General features: G+C 40.2%; 1 protein-coding gene across 4 annotated transcripts in view; it reads left to right on the top strand.

Annotated features, from left to right (window-relative positions):
* Nucleotides 1-23,333, top strand: part of CREB1 (cAMP responsive element binding protein 1) — a 40,859-nt gene that overhangs the window by 5,632 nt on the left and 11,894 nt on the right. Inside the window, exons 2-6 of one of the 4 annotated variants that reach the window (XM_055718102.1) lie at nt 12,609-12,665; nt 13,745-13,866; nt 17,288-17,434; nt 19,341-19,441; nt 22,683-22,825. In XM_055718102.1, coding sequence (XP_055574077.1) covers nt 13,753-13,866; nt 17,288-17,434; nt 19,341-19,441; nt 22,683-22,825 — 505 coding nt within the window. In that variant the 5' untranslated portion in view covers nt 12,609-12,665; nt 13,745-13,752. Of the gene's footprint in view, nt 1-12,608; nt 12,666-13,744; nt 13,867-17,287; nt 17,435-17,533; nt 17,677-19,340; nt 19,442-22,682; nt 22,826-23,333 lie in introns of those variants that run through there. The other 3 variants (XM_005442806.4, XM_014282890.3, XM_055718103.1) reach the window with 3 other exon arrangements.

Raw genomic sequence — 23,333 nt, 5'->3', positions numbered from 1 at the left:
CAGCATAATACCAACAGAACAAGTCTGTTGCTGTGGTTTCATCTGAGCTGGTAAACTGTGTGTGTCTCTCAGGAGACAGACATCATACTCCTTCCTGCTGGCCTCCTCCTGGCTGTATGGTATTCAGCCATCCCTTACATTGGCTGTAGTGTTGATTGTATGTAAGGTCTAATGAGCCAGTTCAAATCACTAACCCAGGAGAAAACTGTGCTTTTTTGTTAGGTTAGTTGTCTCCTCTGTGAGTGAGCTGAATTGGTTGGTGATTGAGATGCTGTAAGCACCAGCACTGGTGCAAGTTCGCGGGGGGAGTATATGGAGAGGGTGGAGGGGGACGCAACTTCCTTCAGCATCAAAAAGCTGGGTCATCAAACCCATCTTGGGGAACTGCAGCGCATCCATGATCCACAGTGAAAGAAGGAAGAGAAAGGCTCTGTCCATGGTGATGAGAGCCACATCAGTTTGTCACAGCTGGGAAAGCTAGAACACAGTATCTCAGTTGAAGGAAAAAAAAAAACAGGGAGGGGAAGTTTCCCTCTTGAAAACCTGGTGACAGCTGTGTGATTAAATTGGCTACTCCTTACCAGAAGCAGGTTTGGGTCCTCTCAAGAGGTTGGATCAGTGTAACTCCTGGGTCCTTTTCTTTATGAGAAGCCTTGTCAGGTGGGGAGAATTATACGTAACATTTCTTTAACCAAGCCCAAGTTGAAAAATGAAGCTCCAGAAGGGGTCCAGATCCAACCCGGTGGTGGAAATGCTGTCAGTTGGCCCAAGGCGTGTGGGTGGTGAGCTCGTGTTAGTTTCCTTTTTACTGTAAACTGTAAACAGGCCTGTCTTCCTGATTTTAAAATAATAATTGTGGCTGAAACTACTAGCATGAAAATTTGGAGTGTATAATCAATGCACATTATCCTGGGATGGGTAGAGGAAGAAGTATGTTACCTGCTGCAGACAACTGCTTTGTCAGCGATATGGCTGTTTGAAAAATGCATCTCTCTGCCCAATCCTCAGAAAGCTAATGTTGACTCTGTAAAAAAGAATCATCCTGTTTCCAGCCTCCCACTCTTAAGTGGAGTCATCATCAAATCAAATCATCATAATCAAATCACAGAATATAGATGTTTTCTTTTCTTCAGCATCTTTGTTAACTTCCCACAGTCTTATGACACTTGTACCCCATGATTTGATCTACCTTGCTTTCATTGGCGGGCCTGGCTGCAGCAGGGTAGGCTCTGTTCCACCTTCCCTGTTCCAGCTCCTGTGCCAGTAGCATCAGTATGGTTGTCTGTGAGGCAGTGACATGAACTGGATCAGAGAACTGGTCCAGGATAAAAATAAGTTGTCTTTTCTGGTCTATCTGTAGGGCAAATTAGTTGCCCAGTCCCATTTACTGCACAGCCTCAGAGGCAGCTGTAAAGGTATGCGTAAGAGGGAATCCAGAGAAAAGCAGAGCCTGAGCTGGCAGTGCTGCCAGCAGAAATGCTTGTAAGACTGTAGCTGCAGTGGGCAAAATGGGGGGTTTCTTTTGTGTGCAACACACTGATGCAAAACATGGATTCTGTTTCTTTCTCTGGCTGTTTCTGGTTCATCACTGGCTCCCGTTGCTTATTCAGGGTCATCATTCTGCCCTTCAGTGTTACCAGCAAGTCACATCTCTGTTCCATGGAGACAGGTGTGTTGCCCACAGGTAATGCAGGTCTTAAACTCCGATTAAGTATTTGAGAACCAAGATAAATTGTGCTGGAGGTGATACTTATGCAGAGTAGGTCTGCCTGGCAGGTATATGAGAGGTCTTTCTCATTTAAGAAGCTCTCCTGCACTGTCCAGACAAATATGAAAATACATGAAAATAAATCAGAATCCACTCAGTTGGTAACATTAGTCAAAATTATTTTACTACAAAATTTGTAGCATTTACTACAAACTTCTGTTTCAGTTGGTTTTTAGGGAGAGGGCTAGTCATAGATTTAATTTTGGTGTGTTAAGCAAGATGTGCCTGCTGTTGCTTCAAGACTAATTGGCCAAGCAACAGTGATTTCAATATGACCAGTAAAGCCAGAGCAATTTTAGGATATAAAATATATCTAAGTCTGAGCTGTGGCTTAAGCATCAAATCTTTTGGGTTTAATGTTGCAATAAATTTTGTGAATAGGATGCATTCAAGAGTTGGACAAGGGCAAGGTTTGTAAGGAAGTGCCGTTTTTCTTGTGCATACCTGGGCATACTCTACGGTAGCACTCCCAACTGCAGAAAAAATTCAAAGGTTTTCACTTACTTGAGACAGTTGAAGCAAAAAAATAGTCTATATTGCCTGTTAAGAAAGAAACAAAGCGATTAAACCATAACAGAAATATGTTGTTTGTACAGATACAGGTTATTTTGAATTTCAGGCATTTGACTTTATAAGTGGTAAATGTCAGCTTTGTATAAATAGTTCAGTCTATCTTACTTTCAGATGACCATTTCTAAAGATAATCAATAAAACAGTGAAAGTATTGGTCTGAAACATCTATTTTGTTGTGGTTTCTTTCTGAACTCACTAGAAGTGTTGAGGTTTTTTTAATTAAGAATTTCCAATGTTTACCAAGTTATATAACTTCGAGCTCTTATACTATGGGTTGAACTCTAAAAATACTACGTATGTTCCAAGCATCAAACAGAATGAACAATGTTTGTTTTAATAGTTTATGCCTATAAAGCTTGCAGCGTAAATACATGAAATGGCATTTTTTAATTAATTAATCCTTTAGTCACTGTCATTCAGAGGTGGGTTAGAAATGCTAGCAGTGGAGCTGTCCCTTCTCACCAACAGACAGAATCTCAGCACAGACACAAATTCTACCTAAAATTCTCTTGTCAAGTTTAACTACGCTGCTAATACCTGAAACTCCATGCCTATCCTGAATTTCTTAACTGATTTGGTAGCTTTCTGAAACAGAAGAATGGTATAAAAACAAGTGTGAACTGTATCACTTTGGGATTCCAGCGTCAGACCCTTTTCGATCTGCAGTATTTTGCTGAGGTGACCCACAGTGTTTAAATCTCAGGCTTTTTTTGTTTAATTTTTACATGAACAAACCAAATGGATGATGACATTCAGATATCTAATTTGACCAAACAGAAAACTTTACCTCCTGACAGTTAGCCTCCTCTTTATAGAATGGAAAAGGAAACATTTACTTTATTCATGGGAGAGTCCCCTGAATTTCTGGGACTTTCCAGAAAATTAAATTTCAGAATATATTTTTAATTCATAATGCATTAGAGTGTCATCTTTAATCTGTGTAATCTTTAAGAACCTTCAGTCTATTCTTATGCTGTTCTGATAAATGTGATGCATCTGTTAATATTTTCACACTGTAAAATTAACAGAGACTGTGGAAACATTATTTTGGAATAGAAAGATCTCAGGTAATAATAAACATGCTTATATGCTTATCTGTCTTTAGCACATTCCTGCATGTGCTTCCATTAAATCATACCTGGTAGGTAATTTAAATTGTTACAATTAAGGAAACACCTGTATGGAGGTAATTCCTTTCTCTGTTACAGGTGTAAGATTACTGTATGTTGTATTCTTGTCCCTTGGGCTTGGAGCACTCAGGTTAACCAGACTGATATGAATCTGTGTAATGCAGTTGTTTTTAGGTTTTAATAAGTTGTTCCTGATTTGCTCTGAGCACCAAAAGAGAGCTGGATAATCTTCTATATAATTTCAGAGTAGCTTTAGCTTTGTTCACTTAAGCATTTGTCATGTACCCAGTGATCAAGACTGCATGAATCTGTACCACATATATAGAGCAAATCCTATGCAGGAGACACTTTTGAAAAATACCTTCATCTTAACAACATCATAGTCCTACTTCACTCTTTCTATGAGACCGGCTCTGTTGAGCAGTTAGTCATGGCTCCTGCAGTTTGCTGAGAACAAGTTTTAGTAGTTTCCCCACCTCAGAGTTAGCAATTTTTTTAAAATATGAGTATTTGTAGAGTCTCTCCCTACAGAGTTGCATGCTGCCAGAGGTTTGGGATTGCAGCAGTTCCTCCAGCTGATGCCTCTGACGTGGGATGTTTAAAGGTTGCTTGTCATGTGGACAGAGATCCTTAGAACATGTCAAGCCATTGTCAAATACGTCTTGCAGCATTTAGGTGGTTCTTATTCTGCCAGAATGAATGATGGGGCAGTGAAAGACAGTAAGAGGCAGAAACCCATGTGGAGGAGAACAAGTATGATCTGTCTGAATTGCTGTGGCAGGTAAAGTGGAAACCTCAAGTCCTGACAGGTCTACCTAGTGGAAAAAAGGAAAATACGCACCTTCTTAGATGGGTCTTAACCTGGCTAACTTGGCATAATTTTCTGCTCCGAACACTTCCATTGGTGGTAGGGACACAGTCCTCTTTTCCACCATCATCTCCCATTTTCTTCTTGTCACTGAAGAAGGAGAAGGTCTCTGTCTGCTTGCAGAATCAGCTCTCCTTTCTGTCACTCTGGACTGCCTTAGTTCTTCTGCTTGAACACCTTCACAAGCCAGTGTTTGTTATGAAAGGAGGTGGCCCAAAAGGCTCTGCTTGTTGACCAGCGCAGCAGGATAAATTATTTGGCATACGTAGATAGCTGGGTGGCACCAGAGCACTGTTTCTCATTTGCTCACTGTGCCAGCCAGGTTCAACCTACCTTCTTACACAGGGGTCATGTCGCTGCTTTAGCATGGCACTGAGCCCAAGCTAACTACCCGTACTAAGAGGTAGGGTGTACCAGCTTGGGCACAGGGCCTCATGAGCAGAACAGAGATGTTTATCGTACCCATTGCTGTACTTGCATCACTTAGGTTCAGGCTGCGTTAATACACCCCATGGCTTTTAGATGAGTGCTGGTTCATGTCCAGCAAGCTTTCACCACAGGCTGAGCAGGTGTCGTCCCCACCTTGCAGCATGAGGTACCTGCTGTTTGCAGAAGTCAACACTGCTGGTGAACTGCAGCGCCTAGCAGCATCACAGGGGCTCCTCTTTTGGAGAAACAGACAAACAGACAGACAGACAAAGATACTTCACTAATCTTAGTACCGATGTAATCATATCTTCCTATTTTATTAAATACTGCCATCAGACTAGTGTGTAGTCACAGTTTAGCATTGAAGTTAGAAGTGCAAGTATGAGAAGTGGCTGGCTTCATGTCAGTGCAGTCAGTTGTGCTGAGAGGTCAGCTTCAGGTCTCATGCAGTCATTCATTCCTCAGTTCTCCACTTGCTGCTGTTTAAGTCAAAAGCAAAAGGGGAGTTTGACAAGGGCCAAAAATTAAACCTCGTCATGTGTGGCTATGCTGATTATTTGCTAGGCCTGTTCCAACTGCAAAGAGCTTGTTTCTGGAGTTCATCGTGTATCAGTGGGAACGTTAGCTCCCGGTTGCCATTATGAAAAATCATTTGCTGCCTGTATTTTATGTGGTGTTTAAGATGTCTGCACACAAATTACACTGTTCAGATATGCTGTTCTGATAATTTTTGTTAAGTAACCAGCAGCTACACATTGCAAAGTGAGCCGCAGTGCTTTCAGCAGATACGTGGAGAAGAGAGGCACTTATTTTGACAATTTCACATGGTTTCATTTTCGTGAAAGGAAAACTTCTTTCTACAGTTACTAGGAGTTGCAAGAAATCAGCATAGATTGAAAACTAGGTGCTTTTTATGTTCTAAAAATAATGTTGGAGAACAGATGGTAAGCTGTAGTAAAGTGTGGTCACTTTGTATGTAAATACTGTGCATAAATATGGTATTGGCAACAAGTGTGTAAGAACTACAAAATGTGCTGAATTCTCAGAAATGAGCAAGTTCTCATTAAGTCCTCGTGAACTGATTGTAGATACTGCCCAGGACATCCTTAAAATACCTGGTTTCTCTCAAATTCAGTTTGCAGATATCTTTCAGCTTTTTTGTTTTGGTCTGGGTTTTACTACACGTATTCACTACAGGTGTTTATAAGTAGTTACAATAATTCTGTCCTATGTTAAGGATCACAGGGGTAAAGTATGTGAATTAGTCTTTTAATACTGTAAGTGCATTCAGTATGAAGACAGAGCATTTATAATTAGAACGTATTTATAGAATCGGTTTTCAGTAATCATAGTAGTAGTTACCCAATGATTTTATAACCTTTCCTGGATTTGTTTTGACATTTTGTTTTGTCTAAGTGAAGTCTGACAGTATTTTGGGGGAATTTCTGAATGGAAGGGGGTAAGACAGTGGAGAGGCATTTGTTTGCTTTTCATTGTTAACGCCTTAGGAGATGATTCCTCTGGTCTATCCACTCAGCCCCTTTGCAGAACTGGTGTATTCACATAAGACCTATCCCAACTATTAGATAAAGTTAGGGAAAAGGTGGGGTTTGTAAATACATATTATCAGTAGAATTAAAATAAGTAGTTTTGTTCTTTCTAAGCTGGCTTCACCTTTACTTTTAGTGCCCAGTTCACAGTCTCAAAAGGAAAGGTTGTAGTTCAGTTAGGTTCCTTAATTCTATATTGAGCAAGAAAAGGCAGCATAGATTAAACATGATTTAAATAATGTGCGTGTAGCAAGTACTTTTTGGATGCTCTTGTATTTGTTCATAGAATCTGTGATGCAAGAAATAATTTGTAGTTAATTGTTGTCACAATCTCTTAAAAAGCTTGAGGGCAGAAACACTAGATACTAGTAAAATGGCAAGAGCGTGGAGTCAAATCAGAAAAATCAATCAGTGAAGTGTTTATAAGCAACTTTCACTTGCACACCTTACCTGTGCATACTGATTCACCATCTACGTGATAAATATCAGCTTTCTTGTGTTACGCTAACAGAAGACAGTATCTAGACATGATCACTGATTTGGGTGCTCCCTGCTGTAGCTGTGAGATCAGGTGTTTGGTCTTCTGCCCTTGTTTTAAAATGTGCTACTGCTTTTTCTTTAGTGAAAGGGAGATTGAGCATGCAACACAACTGATTTGTTCCGGTACTTTAGTCATTTACATACCTGAATCTGTTAAGTATGAGAAATTTTAACTGACTTTGGAAGTACAGCTACAACTGCACTAGAAGTTTTGTTGGAAAAGTCATGAGCCAGAAAAGTTTCTTACACATAATCAAGGCTCCTGGTTGCATTTCTTCTGTGATCTGTATGAAAATAACTACATCATTTGCCTTTCTTGCATTGGCTGTTACACCATGTATTCAGTCAGCAAAGAGTTGTCAGAAACTTCTCAGAGTGTCATCTTGGTGGAGACAGAAGTGGGACTAGAGGTATTACGTTCAGGTGATGGTCTGATTCTGCTTTGTGCAAGATCTCTTTACAGTGAGATTCAGTTTTTCTTGGAAGTTCAAGATCAAATACTTCAACTTCAGTGACAAGAAGAATTTTTCCAGCTTTTTATTCTTCGGTTTGCCTGGCAGATTGCTGTGTGTGAATGCAAATAATCTCTGCAAATACTCTTCCCCATTTTTGATGTTTTCAGTGGAGTTGGTTGTCGAGGCCATTCTTTTACTTCCACTTCCACTCGGTTTGCCAGGCCCTTGCCCAGCCGTGACCCAGAAGCTGGCATGATCGTTGAGTGTCTATGTGGTGACTTGTTCAGAGAAGTGGTAAAAGGTAGATTTAAGACAAAGCAGCAAACAGGTTGTGTTCACAGTGTGATGCACAGTCCTGTCACCCGGAGGAGAGGGCAGGAGGAGCAAATACCCAGGGTGCAGCAGCAGGGGCAGTGCCAGCTTGGGATGACAGAGAAGCTCTGACATAAATTGCAGCTCCTGTGCCAACCCACTGTAGTCGTTAGCAACAGAGAGAGATAATTATGGGCCTGTCTTGTCCTTTTGAGCATTTATTACTGGTTATTTGAAGTCCCATGTGTTAGCTGTAAATAAAATTATTTTTCACTCAATGTTTTCAGTCTGGCAGCCATTGAATGGAGTTCATAAAGTGGCTGTTGAGCTGCAGCTGAAAGGGCTGCAGATGCTACAAGGTAACAGTGGAAATGTTTCAGATTTCATGTGAATGTTCTCGGTACTTACACTGGAAAGGTGAAAACAAATAATAGCACACGAGTGGGGTTTGATGACCCTTTCAGTCCTTTCATGGTGGATCTGTGGCTTTATAAAGCCACACGTAGTAAATACAGAGTGAGTCAGATTCCTGGAACTTTGGACCGTGGAGCTGTATTTGCTTCCTGCACAATTGTACTGGCATGCCTGCTATGAATAAAGCCGAATACAGGGCTTGAGAAGCAGGCATTGCCTCCATTTCCCTTCCCTCAGCCCCCTTGCTGCCCCAGTCCTTCGCTGCCATAAGCAGCTGGGTGGCTGAGTATTGAACTGGATCGGGAACCTGATGTGGCTGCAGGTGACGGCTGGTGAATGTCTGAGGATGTTGCACAAGTTGGTCTCCAGGTGGGCGTAAGTTTGTTGGGTCTCTGCTCTGCACTGTTTTTGGAGGCTGTCATGTTGTTCTTCAAAACCTGGGTGTGTAATTCAATAAAATAAAACCAGAATTTGTATCTAGCTATGGAAGAGAAGGAGACTTTAAAGTGTGTCAGTTGGTAAAGCTGTGCTCGCTTGTGAGCGGGCTGTGGCAGTACGTCTGAGGTGTAAAGCGAACTGTGTTGCCTCAAGGTGTAGTTATGTTGTATGGCCAATAACTGTCAGTGTAAGCATTAACTGATAACTGAATTGTCACCATATCACTAAAGACAGAAAAGGAAGGCTTGCAGGGAGAGGTAGTATGTTTTACTGTGCCAGCTGGACCACTGAAAAGCACAGAAAGCTTTGGGGCATTCATTTGCGTTTTTAAGGATTAGAGATTGATTTAAATCCTGACTCATGATGATTTGTCTTCCTTTCAGATCTGCACTTTTTTTGGTATGAAATAACCATAATTTGGGATATTCTTGGGTATTGTTATCCATGTGCATGTCTTAACACCTGTTTGAATCCTGATAACTTGCTTAGCAGCAGCAGCATCAGTGCTCTATTTGTGCAGTACATAAAGTATCAGTTTTCATAATATTTAATACATATTTGTAAGTTTTCATTTTCATACTTTTAAATTTGTCACCTTTCATCTTTGCTGTTCTTATAATCAGACAGTGAATGTTTCAAGTTTACATACCCTGTTACCAATATAAATTATTTTTTATTGTTTGAAGCATTTTTCTCTTTGGAGTAAGTATTGTATTTCTATCTGGTCTCTTCATACAGCAGATTTTCATTGCCCCAAATTTTTGCTTTCTCTGCACACCCAGGTTCCACAGAACTCATTTTGAAGATGGCTCCTAATGTCTGTACTGTCATCCAGCTGATGTATAGGGTCCATCTATACAAACAAAATTTTTAAACATTACCCTGTCTCTTATTACTGTTGCAGTGTACCACTTCAGCTTTTCTTACCATGGATGCATGTTAAGCAGAAATCTGAAGTGAACTATCTGTAGTAATGCCCAGGCCCCCTTTCCAAGTTTACACAACTAACAAGACAGATTTATTCAGATTTTTCTACAGTGTGCCGTTCCATTTCCCTGCAATCTGCAACTGTTTGTGTTTATTAGCATCTGTCTTCAGCTATCATGGTGTAAATTGAGCTAGTATAGTTAGTTGTCTTCCACTGAACTTCTTTCTCCCAGTCCTGATTTGGCTAAAACAAATTACTGGGTGTCAGCTGAATGTTTAGCTTTTTGGCTTTTCACCTTCAGAGTTTCAAATCATTAGTAAGCACATTATTAAGAAAGTATTAGTAAGTATAATAATAGCTGCTTTGAACTAATAAAGAAAAATGTGTATTACATAGAAGTCATGAGTTAAACCATCTCTAACCAGGTGATCTCATCAGCTCTCTTAACCTGTGTTCAGAGTTCATAGCCGAGTTGCTTTAGGCAAGCATACTCTGGTTTTCCAACTCTGGTTGTTAACAGCTAACTGTTCAGTTAGTTTCATTTAGAATACTTGGTTCAAGATGAACTACAGCAGTTATTTATTTTTCCTCAAAGTGGGAGTACAGGTACTCTCCTGACAAGATGGAAAGTAACCTGGAAGCAGGGAGGGATGAGAAGAAGGTGTGCTCCCTCTGCTCCTGTATGCGCTCCCTGCCTTGGACACATGTTCCCCACTGGGACACTTTCAGATCCCTGCTTCCCTTCGAGATGTCGAGGTGTGGTGGCTGCCAGGGAAATCAGTGCCTGGGAGCAGGGTGGGCCACTGTGAACAGGGCAGGAGGAGCAAAAGGATGGTGCGGTGGGGTGGGCTTGAGGACCCACAGCGGTACTGGTCAGCGAAGTTTGTCTAGTCTAGGGGTATATGAGAGCTTAGAAAGGAGGTAGAAAGATTGGCATTCATTTGTAGGTGTGGGGAGGTTAAGGTTTCAAACCAAACATCATTTCATCTGTTACATTGTAAATTACAAGAACTAATAGGAATTGACAGCCTTAATTTCAGCCATCCTGGTCTTAATCTGAACACACAATTTACTAAGTATTTATGTTCTAGGTGCCTGCTCTTATATATCTTGGCAATCTTAATCATACTGTACTGTTAAAGTTAAAAATAAAACAATGTAGTAATCATTGTATCTGGAATATGATGTTGTGATGCTAAAAAATTGATTCTTTCTTTTCCTCACAAGTTACCGTAAAAGGTAGTAGTGAAGGTGTTAGAATACAAATAATGTGATCTGTAAGTGCAAGGTAAATGGAACCAAATTCAAGAGTACTTAGAGCTTGTGAATAACACGAGACTAAGAGCTTATCCAAAAACTACAAGTAATGTTGGACACTCATTTAAACTGCATGTGTTAAGGTGTAAATCTTGCAGGCAGCTTCCTGCATTGTTTGGTGCTTACTGTACATTATGAGGAGGTTCCCTTTAGGTGTTTGCAAGTCACGTTAAGAATTTGATTGCCGACATTTTGGTGTTGTAGAGGAGGGAGCACCCCAAAATGCTAATGTTTTTGCTGATTGCATATGCAAAAGATGATGCAAGTATGTAAACCAAGCTTGTAAAACCAGAGGTCCTTTGCTGAATAGCGTGTGAGAGAATTGGAAAGTCTTCCTAGGAAAATACTGCATTTATCAGCAGGAATTTGGCAACATCTACCTTTGCAAACATTGCTAAATACCTGATTCAAGAGACTTCTCACTTGCACATTTCATCTATCTCTAATTCCATTTGTATAGCAACTGACTCCATACTGGAGTAATGGTTTCTATCAGCAAACAAAAGCATTATTAGTTTTGAAACATACTCGAATTTGTAGCTGGGGAATTGTTTTTAAAGTTCTTTTCAGATACTTGGCTGGGAGATGTTGCGAAAGATCTGCTCCTCAAATGGTTCCGATGAGGTAGTGTTTTGGCTGGAGTCACCATGATACATGCATCGGAATTGGGAAAAAGTTGTTGATTTTCTTACCTTGGACCAAACTGGCTGATAGTTGCAAAAAAGTGATAAAACCAGATATCTCTTTAAAAATTATAAAAATCGAAGAAACCTACAGTAGTCTGGTTTGTAGTTTGCACTTGTGAAAATGCGGAATGCTCAAAAATTTGGTGTATAATAGAAGACTAAGACTGTTACAGTACAACTGGTGTGTTAAAGTTCTGATAGAAAGCCACTTAAACTGCTGTCATTAATGAAGTCTTTAAGAACTGTTTGGTAATATATATTGCAAATAGTAATAGTGCATGGGTTTTCTTTTGTGCTTTCTGGGAGATGAAATGCAGCACAGAGATTTGGTACAGTAGGAAAGAAGGGGGGGACACAGGCTGTTCTTGAAACTCTTATAAAAATAGTAACATCTAGACTACTTAAAATGCAGTGAGTTTACAATTAATTTCTTTCATGGCCAGTTTACCAGTATATGCATAGAGGTAGAGTATTGTTTATCTGTGAGCATTTGTCAGACTAATACCTAGTTTATGTGGGACAAAAATCATGGCAACAGGGAGAGGCATAACAAAATCCCAGGTGCTTAGAGGAATTTTAATTACTTTTTCCAAAAATTTCTAAATTGTATGTCACTGTTTTTAAGGAAAATCAGGTTTAATTCTTTTCCTTCTTTTCATTTCCTAAGAATTTTTAAAATTGTGTTGGAACTAAATATTTGGTACTTAAACATTTCACTGTTCACACACACACACGCTCATTTGAACAGTGACTTTCAATACTAAACATACGGACTTTGATTTGTATATATTGACTTGCTTTCTTTTGATGTGAGATGCAGCTACTGCTTTGAAATGCTGTTTTATCTTTTTTTGATTAGTGATCGTTTACTGTAAGACAGAATTCCACATTATACTCTGGATTGAAGTGTGACTCTACTGCTTTAGGCAACACATCTCCAAAGAGTATTCTGTTTCCTGTAATACTGTAGTATAGTCTGCACCGAAATGGAAGTTTCCCTGACTTTGTGTTTAAAATGAAATGTCTTGAATGTGGTCATGGTACTACCACCTGTATTGACACTTCTAAGTCTTTTCCCGGGGAGGGGCGAGGGGGGTGGTGGTGGTGGTGGTGGTGGTGGTGGCAGTAAAGTTTAGCAAAGAGAGGCGCATTTCTCCTTCTTTCCACCTTTCTTCTAATCTGAGCATCCTCTGCCTGCAGGCTCTTCCCCAAAGCAGAAATGCTCTACTGGTTGTTTTGGTCCAGCGCTGAAGACAGGTATGTGCTGCCCTAGGGTAGCCAGAGGCCTGAGTAGGTTGGGCAGCACAGGGTGGGACACAGAATAAATATTGTGGCTATGGACATTCTTAGTATTTGATATTTGGAGTTCTGTATAATACAATGGTATTGCTGTATCACCATTGGGAGCATTTCCTTGTATTTTGAAGTAATTTTTTATATATTAAATCTTTCCATACCAGTATTTAGAGAAGATCTGAAAAGTAATTTTTGCAGATCAGTGCAGGATTTAACATTCATTGCACTCTGCCTACATGCATGGTTTTGGAAGTTATGCAACCTCTTTTTTTATAGAGTTTCGTGTTATGGTGATCTCAGCTTGCTCAGTTATTGCTTAGAAATATAAGTGTATTAGGAGCTATATATGATAGAAAACCTAGGTCATGACAAACTACTATGTACCTCTAAATACAAAAACATCTATTCGCAGTAAGGTTCAAGTAGAAATGGCTTCCATCATTTACGTATACTGACTTTAAAACTGCTGAGTAGAGAAGACTAAGTTGCTGTGACATAGGGCTGTACACAGTCTGGTTGTGGAAAGAATTTGCATGGAGATGTTGCATATTTAGTTCAGACAGAAGAAGACTGAAAACTAAATGCCCAACACAGAAGCAATTGCTATTGGTTATCTGCAAACTGCAGTTGCGGGGGAGAGGGAGGGCTGTAGCAGGGCATCTTGTCACCTTGGCACTGAAGGAGCACCCTTCCTGACAGACTGCCGGTTGTTATTCCAAATTCCGGGGGTACTAGATCATCATAGTGCGATTGCTCAAGCAATTTTTTTAAGATGAGCAAAATGCATTTTTTCTGATCTCATTATTGGAGGAGACTGGGCCTGTTTTTCAGAAACATTACACACAGAAAAATCAACCTGAGAGGCAGACACCTGGCATGAAAAACATTTGCCTGAATGCTAATAGTTTGGCAACAGTTTAATAAGCAAATGAAAACAGTATGTAGTAATGGGAACTCAGCTGCAGTGATTGCTACCAGATCCACCAAGAATAATGGACTTGCATACCAACCCAGACTTACGACAAATATTGTGATTGTAGGTAACTAAATGACCATGGAATCTGGAGCAGAGAACCAGCAGAGTGGAGATGCAGCCGTTACAGAGGCAGAAACCCAACAGATGACAGTACAGGCACAACCACAGATTGCAACGTTAGCCCAGGTATAAAATCATACGGTGTAATAGTTTTACCTATTGGATAATTTTTTTAAAAGGGTTAATGTCTGCTCATGGGCCTGAGAGAAGGTTCCATTGATATGATTCTGAAACAGGTGCAATGTATAGTTCCTTTAATATTTGTCTTCACATTTTTAAAGCAGTAGAGATTTTTAACTTCCCATCACACTAGGCTGGTTTTAGTCCTGAAGAACTGTATGTGTGTAAACTGTAATGTTAATAGAATAATGAATGAAAATATTTCTAGCATTCTTTACCACAACCATACACTGAAAGGTATTTTTTTCAAAACATGTAATTTACTGTCTTTTTCATATTGACTGGATTGTTTTGCTGTTATGCTTTTTGTTAGAAACTTGTCTATAGCAGTCAGTTTAATTCTGAAGAGAAGAAACGAAAAATATAGATAAATAATGCAGCAAATACAGCATCTTACCAGAAAGGATTAGTATTATAAACATTATAATCAAGTGGAACAAGCTGGCATTTGACAGCTCATGTTATCCTGTTGTCACCAGAATTTCACAGAATTGTTGGCTGTTTAGAGAGACAGTAGTAGATCGTTTATTATCCTCCAGTTATTTTGGAGAGACAAGAAATGCAATCCCAGCTACATCTCTAATTTTGGAACCTGGTTTCATTCCTGGATACAGTGATGGTTGGCAGAAGCAACTCCATTGTGTAAATGAGTACAGAATTTGTTCATCTCTCTTCTGTAACCATTTAATTTTAAAACTGTTTGCAGTCCACTAAGAACAAACAGGTTTTTTATATCTCGGGAGTTTGGGGAATTGAGTGTCTTGTAAGTGGCACAAGTGTTAAATCACTTAGCATTTTATAAATTATTAAAGTCATTGCACCTTTCGGTAAACCAGAGCTATTATACTTCCATTCAAGTGATAGTATAGGGGTTGGAGCTGTTAAAATGCACAGGGTGATTTTGTTGAGTGAAGCTGTAGTGTGAATTTACAGGCCACCAGCTGCCCTGCACCAGCTTGCCTCTTTGGGCAGTGTTCTCACTGTCTAACTTAGGCACAGGATGTAGGTGGTGCGAATAACACTTCAGTGTGAACTGGGTGGAAGTAGTTTATTACTCTTGCAAAACCAGTAAACTGCTTCTTGCTTGCTATGCATTAAGATTTAGTCCAGAGAAGCAAGAATGTTTTAAATTCTTGTGTTAACATACTAACCTCCAGGCAGCTGAATTTACAAGTATGTAGTGGGTTGAATGCAGTTTACTCGGGCAAAATTACCCTGGTACTTGAATGAGAATTTTTCCAAGTAAGAAAAATCTGTACAGCTATGGTTAAAATCCATGTGAACCACAAAGAATGATGTTACGTTTTTCCTGATTTCCTCTGTTGTCATTCACTGTATTATTTGCACCTTAGCTGTTCCCCTGGCTTTATATTCCTTGTGAAGGTGATGTAACAGTCTAAACATAATTCTTTGCCTTGTTCACATTGGTGTTACATTATTACGATATTTTTGATACATGAAGTGGCAGTGTTTGGCATTAGGGAGTGTCCTCGGAGGCTTAGACAAATCTAAATAACTAATTATGTCAATTTAGTTCTTCCATTATCTCTTGTAAGGTCACCCCTCTTGTAAGCTTAGTTTAATTGCTGCATTTTTACTGAGTTCAGGGTAGTTTTCAGAGTCAAAAGGAAACTCGTTCCAGTTCCACAAGGTATGAGTCAGAGACATCTGCGGAAGTTACACTCTGCTGTTGGCTTAATCCGACCACAGAGTGGCCTCCAGTTGATCAGCTTTGCTGTCATTGCCAGGGACGGTTTAGTCAGACATGCATTATTAAAAAGGTTGCTTGGTAAAGGAATATCATTTGCCAGAGGGAAGTGCGCGCATGTTAATCTCAGCCCGGGTTTCTCTCAGATGTGAGTTAAGTACCACCGTGTAATGCTGCAGCTGTTTTCCTGAAAAAGGAAGGTAAAGGCAAACACAGATTTGTGGATTTGGGAGAGACATACGTGGAGGAGAGAGGTCTACATGTAATTCCCTTTATTTTTGTTGTTAAGCAAGGTTCCCTTGTAAGCAGTGGATGTTTATGGAAATTCAGAGATCAGCTATTGCAGCTTTCTGAGAACCACGTGCTCACAGGGACAGCAGAGGATTTACTTCTGCGTCCAGTACACAGACGCTCTTTGAGATTAGATAGGACAGCAGTGCAGCCCCTTCTGGCATTGTAGCTACATGGATCAAATTTCTTGAAAATGCCGTTGAACACCAGAGGATTGTTAAATTTTCAGAAGCTGGGTGTCTAGAAGACCTGCCTAAGGTCTGCCAGAGCAGCTCACGCTTGCCTGCAGTCCTCCCCTGAGGGCTATGGTGGTGCAAGTCAGGTGCAGACGGAGGGCCATGTACACAGGTGCGGCAGCCCTGGCACCCTCCTACCTGTCAGGAGCCCCCCAGCCACGAACACATGCATCGTGTCATCGTACAGCTGCTGCGTTCTGGATGCACACTGGGGCACCTGCCCAGCCACCTAGCATCCTTTAGCCGCCCATAATAGTTCTTGTGACTTGCCAGAGTGAGCCTTCTCTGCGTGATTTGAACAGCTCAGTATGGATGTCGCTGTCCTCGGAGCCCCTGCGCAGAACATGCGTGGCTATGTATGCAGTGGTACCAACTGTGCTGCAGTCTTCAGCGTTTCCCTGTTGGCATAGCCACTATGCCTCCAGGCCTATGCTGGAGAAACAAAGTCGTTTAGGAACTGAAGGTTTAAAATGTGGGCAATTTTTCCTCAGAAATAACTTTAAGGCTAGGGTTTCTGTTGACCCGTTACACTGAATCACAGTAACTGCCTACAAACCATTTGTTTTCACTGCAAACCCACAAGTTTTGTGTCTGAAGACATGGTCAGTTTTCCTCACTTAAATGGACTGTGCCAGCTACTTAATACGGTTTGTGTCTAGAAAGTCTGAAAGCTATGGCTCCCTAAAAAATTTAACTTCTTACATCTGGCAAACACTTCGCATTTTCTTGAGTGAGAACAAAAATAGCTGCACTCCCATATGTTTCTGCCTTTGACTCAGCAGCGTCCGTAGGAGTACACCCAAGTCCTATCAGTATCTAACTGAAGTAGGCGAAAGGTAATAATGTGTTTTTATTAGGTTACCTCAAAATAGAGGTAGTTGTGTTTTTCTCATTCTTGTCAGTGGTTTTACAAGCAATGTTTTGAGCCTGCAGAAATTCTGCATTAGATTAATTTGTAAAGTAGGTCAGATGTTGGGCTTAGGCAGGTCAGGGGGTTTTGTATTACACTGTAACATTTGGGTCATCTAATTGGGCTCTAGAAGAGACTTAATTCTTTCACCAGAAAGCGTTCTTGGTAGTGAAATAAGATTTTGCAATAACCTAATTTACGCTCACTGTCTCTTCTTTGCAGGTATCTATGCCAGCAGCTCACGCAACGTCTTCTGCACCCACGGTGACCTTAGTTCAGCTGCCCAATGGGCAGACAGTTCAAGTGCATGGAGTAATTCAGGCTGCCCAGCCGTCAGTTATTCAGTCTCCACAGGTCCAGACAGTTCAGGTACTGACTGAAGAAATTCCTCATATGTGAATTGGGCCTTGTGATAGTCCTGCCAGTTCACTGGTTTCTGATGTGTTTGTGTCCTGGATTGTGATTTTGCTTATATAAACTTTAAGAGCATGTTGAAGGCAAAATCTGTACAGTATTTGCTACTCTGTGACTGTTTTTTTTTTCCTGTTCTGGTTTAACCACTTTTCACTTTCAAACATTGCTCAGTTTCATCTCCGGCTAGAATGTTGTTGGTGAGTTTAACAGCTTCATGGTTTTTCTTACAGTATTACTCTACTTTTTCTCTCTTCTATATTTTCATACATCTTTATTGAGTAAGAGTTCATGCTGTTCTGAAGTCAACAAAAAAGATTTCTTTTTTTATAATGTAATCTTTAATCAGTAATGAGACTGATATTCTGGGATGAGAGTCTTTGCTATTGAAAAAATATTTGCATTGGTTTATAGAACAGATGTCTTAAAATAAACCTATCAGTCCTCTCATAAAAATGGTTTTAAAATTTGCCTGTTGAATATTGTTTGCTTTGTAAAGCTTTATCATTTTCTCTTCTGTAAAGTAAGACAGGTAATGTGATATGATGAGGTAGCTTGAAGACAAGTAGTCTGAAACCTTTGAAACCTGTAACTTTTGGGTTTTTTGAACCACTTTAAGCTCAGTGTTACTGAACGCAGAAAGAGAAATTGCTTGGCATACAGCAGCTACACAGGGCAAGGACTGTACCTCATTTCTTTGCTCTTATTGCACTGAACTCAAAAGTTTAATTTAAAATGTAAACATTAAAAGTAGACATTTGATACAGATACTTAGCTGGATATTATTTTAAAAAATACTAAAGCATGCATAATTTAAAACTAGGCCATTCTGATAATCATCTTTGTTTACTCCTTGTCAGCTTTAGTGCTGAGTTTGTGGCAGGCTCTACCCTCCTCAGCTACTGGAATCAAAAGTTTAGAGTTTTAGTTCATTGGAGATGAGCAAGTTACTAGCCCAGAGGTGGAAGACTGACAATGAAACCATGCGTGGAATTCACCTGGCTCAGTGCAAAGCCAGCCTGTTTGGATATTGAAAACCTGGTAGTTCACAGTCAGCCCTGGACATGTTCAGGCCCCCTATCTGGTAACTGTGACATTTGGGCACCAGCCAGCTTTTTGAGCCTTTAGGAATCTTCCCTACAGTGCATAAAATGTCAGGCTGTGAGCTATGTTTCTCACACAGGCATTTTACGATTCACTAACTATTGTTAGCTTTTGTGTATTTGTCACATATGTGACTATAGTCTTTAGGAAAACAGTCTCTGCTTTTATGTATTGGAGATGTTTTAAAATTTTTGGCACACTTCAAATCTAAAATTATTCAAATATGATTGATGTAAACATTTCCGTTTTCCTTCATAAACCTTTGTCTTTTCTTAGCATCATCACGTATGACATTTTTCTGACAATCCCCCCTTCCTGCCAAAAGGCAGTCTCTCTATACCTAATTACTTACAAACTGCTGTTTCTCAGCTTCACTATTTTGTTAGTTTCTGAATGTTTCTATCTTGGTTTGGTTTTAGTTATTCTCTCCCTAAATTTTACTTAAAAAAAATAAAAATCTTTGTTTTCTTAAAATGAGTGGAAACAGGGGATCGTGGAAAGCAAAAAGTGTGTAGAACTACTGTTTATATTTTCTTATTGGAGTATTTAAATTATAAAGGACATTCTCACAGGTAGATAACTCACCATGATCATTCTTCACTGGATCTGTTACTAAACAGCCTGCCCTTTCTGTTCATTGCTTAGGCAGAAGCACTGTAGAATACTTGGGTTGTAGCGTGTTTCACAGGATGTCAGCATTTCCTGAAAATAAAGACATTGGAAGTGTCGTGTTAAGTTTTATTGCTGTTCTTATTTACAGATCTCCACTATAGCAGAAAGTGAAGATTCACAGGAATCAGTAGACAGTGTCACAGACTCACAGAAACGAAGAGAAATACTTTCCAGACGACCCTCCTACAGGTATGGAGGTTAAAAGCAGAAGCATTTTGCTTGATGGGTGGGTTCTTCACATGGGGAGGGAGACAGTGTGATTGTATAGTTATTTTTAGATTTACCGTTTAACTGAAATCTCTCTTCTACGATGACTTCCCATGGAATAGGATGTAAAGAGAGAACCAGATAGGAGGAGGAGGAGGAAGAAACCTCAGCTGTTACACTTTGTTAAGACCGAAGTGAGCTGAGGATAAGCTGAGTGCCATATTTGTGAAACATTGCAGTATTATTGTGCTAGGTGCCTTGGAGATAGCTTTAATGGATACTTAATACATGGGAGACACTGAAGCTTTGCAAGAAAGTGGCTTCTATATAATTGGTATTCTGCAAAAAATCAACTGTGTTGTTTTTCATTATTGTTGAAATGCTAGCAGCAATAAAACTTAATTCCTTTCTCCTGTGAGATTTTCAATAAACACGTGGTGTTCTGTGGCTCAGAGAGAATTTCTGCTTGAGCAAAATTGGTTGTGTTTACAGTTTAACTAGTCAGGGTAGGAGTTGAATGTAGTGATAGGCATCTAGTACCTTTAGTTGTCATGGCAAGTACTTCTGCGGTAAGAGCAACTGAGGTATGCCCCTTCACATGGTGTTAGTCATATGTTACTTTATTAATTAAGCCCTTGTACATCTTTTCCTGGCTGTACTAAATCTCACTTTTCATTCTTAATACATGCTAAATAGTATTAAGGAACAGCTCTGGAGTTCATCAGATTTTAAGCGACCTGTGCATTCCTCCTGCTTCAGAAAACTCAGACACTCCTTTTTTCTTTATGAGCATAGCCTTATACAGAGGGAGACTGTAGGCCTGAGCATATCTCAACGGGGTTTTTTTTAGTACTTGCAGATTATTTTTTACCTTCTCCAGCAGCCTTCAAGGCCGTTCTGCTGAAGATAGTCAAAATCACTGTTGAAGAACCCTAGCCATAATAGATCTGGGAAGATGCTTTTATTTGTGAGGAGCAGTGTTGCTGACTTCAAGGCTGCCACAGACTTTCTTGCAGTCTGCTTCACCAGTGAGACACTTGCTTTTACTGTACATGTTTATCATGAGACAACAGAGCTAAGTAACCAAGCAGCAAAATTAAGAAGAGGGTACTTGTGCATGCTCATTTCTCATTGAGTGGACTCCTTTGCATGCACTGTTGCCACACCACAGCCTCTGTCCTCAAAGCAGATCCTGTTAACTCAGCAAAACATTGTAATTGTAAAACCTGTATACGTAGCTCAGACTCTGGGCCTGTGTAGGGGTCATGTCAGAAAGGCTGAGCCATACTGATGTGTTTAGTGAATTCCTGGTCGGCATTATTCAACCTGCTGTAACTGCTTACAGAGGCAAGATAGGTGCAGACAAGTTCACAGAATTGAAAGCTGTATCTCTTCCTCAGAAACTCCACTTTGATGTTCTCCATGTCAGTTCATAGCTCCTATATTTGTAAAGCTGCCACCTTACCTCCTATCTTAAATCCATCTTTATGATGGCAAGGATAGGTTTTAACCACCAGATCGTATCTGACATGAGCTTAAAAAGTGATGAGCTGTGGTTTCTTCTTTTGTATCTTGAGCTGCTTCGGTTTTGTTCCTCATCCTCCCTGCTCTGTCCATATTTTCAGCTGTTCTGTCCTCCAGATTTTTTGGTCTAGCACCTAGGTTGCACACTCTCTGGATGGGAATTTTTTATTTGTCCAAGTAGTGCTTGGCACAGTGAAGGGCTTGTGCAATCATAGAATCATGTAGGTTGGAAAAGGCCTTTGAGATCATCAAGTCCAACTGTTAATCCAGGACTGCCAAGTCCATCACTAAACCACATCCCTAAGCACCATGTCTACATGTTTTTTAAACACCCCCAGGGATGGTGATTCTACCACCTCCCTGGACAGCTGTTCCAATGCTTGACCACCCTTTCCGTGAACAGTTTTTCCCTAATATCCAATCTCAACCTCCCCTGGTGTACTTGAGGCTGTTTCCTCTTGCCCTGTTGCTTGTTATCTGGAAGAAGAGACTGACCCCACCTGCCTACAGCCTCCTGTCAGGTAGTTGGAGAGAACAATAACGTCTCCCCTGAGCCTCCTCAAGGTCCCTCCTGAGCTTCCTTTTCTCCGGAATAAACAGCCTCAGTTCCCTCAGCTGCTCCTCACATGCCGGGGTTCTTGCATGCACACAGAATCAAAACAGCAACAGCAAAGCTCTGTTTGTCAAGTTGCTCAGCAGAGTGACTGCTCTCCCCAAACAGCACCATACAGATGTTCTGGCTCCCAAAGCTTTAGGAGCCTTATTTAAGAAATGAGTATTGTCTTGGAGCTTGGGGTCTACAGCTGTGTTTGCTTCACACTTTGAGTTGCAATGAGAATCCACAGGAAAACACAGAATTACAAAAAATGTTGTTCTAAGTAGTGTTTTGCAGTGACAGACTAAGCCAGCAGTGAAAAGAGCTTGACAGTCTTCTGAGGGACAGTGTTTGGTCTAAACGATGCTGATTGCAGTAACTGCTGTGGTCAGTCTTACAGTCATGTTCAGTGGGGACCTGTAGCCATGATGTTAGTTTTGGCTTTGGATAATTAACCCATGGAAGTAATTAAACGAACTGTTCTTTCCTTTACCCATGCTAATCTCACAGCTTTCTCAGGCAGGGCACCTGTAAATGTAACTGTGACTTTACTCAAGCACTCAGTGTTGCCTCCCGGGCAGGTGTTACGTTATAAGCTGGTTGCTCTTTACAAGCATTTGTGCTGTCTGCCTTTATACTCAGCTGTCTGGCTGAGGTCTTTATGGTCTCTGAGATGGAGCAGTTCCCCTAATGTAAGTGAGGAGACAGGTTTTTACATACTTTGCTTTCTTCAAATCTTCATGTGGCTAAAAGCAGGAAACAAGTAAAAATGGATGAGAGAGAAAGAAACATGTTTTTAAGAAAAAGGGAAGGTTGTAATAGCTGTATCTTGCATTGAGAAGAACCTGTTGAGAAGCACCTGTATCTTGTGTTTTGATAAGCACAGCTGTTCTGTACTGGCTCCCTTGCCCGTCTGTGCATGGCACTTTGAACAATCCTCTCCAATAAGAGTTTGAAGATAGTGCGAGTTTTTTATTCTGCACCCATATTTTCCTTGCTGGCTTACTGCACTTTTCAGTTTTATCCAGCATTATGTATCAAATAGACTTTTTTTTTTTTTTCTCGATTTTTATTAAAATCTCTACAACACACTGTCTTTGCCAGAAAAATTTTGAATGACTTGTCCTCAGACGCCCCAGGAGTGCCAAGGATTGAAGAAGAAAAGTCTGAAGAGGAAACAGCAGCACCTGCCATCGCCACTGTTACGGTGCCAACTCCCATTTACCAAACCAGCAGTGGGCAGTACAGTATGTAGTCTGAATTTCTCAGTGGTGCTAGTAAGTGGGGATGAGAAGATGAAGAACTATTATTTCTGTAACTGTTTGGACTAGGACAAAGCAGGAGATGAAAATAAGATTACTTTAATTTGACTGTTTGATAACCATGCCTTTTAAACACATTCTTATTGTAAGTATTTGAAGTGTTCAATTAACATTCCTGGGACTGCTTGCCAGTTAGTGCAGCTAATGCATCCTGAGGCAAAATATAAACTAACCATAATGCTGTTATAAACTTTTTCACTTCAGGAACCAGATGAGGTAATACAGAAGTTTCTTTTTTTCCTGGCAGATTATTAATGCTGATTCACAAAATTGTAACCTCATCAATAGAGAAAATATTACAGTCTGCAAATACGTTTTTAGAAAGTCCTGAAAAAATAAGAACTTCATCAACCTTATGTAAAATGCGTAATAAATATATGTGTCCATGTTTTCTTTATTCATAAGATTTTATAGATGTAGTCCTTTGATTTAA

This window comes from Falco cherrug, chromosome 8, assembly GCF_023634085.1.
Source record: "Falco cherrug isolate bFalChe1 chromosome 8, bFalChe1.pri, whole genome shotgun sequence".
NCBI lineage: Eukaryota > Metazoa > Chordata > Aves > Falconiformes > Falconidae > Falco > Falco cherrug.
This window is presented reverse-complemented; position numbering and strand designations above follow the sequence as displayed.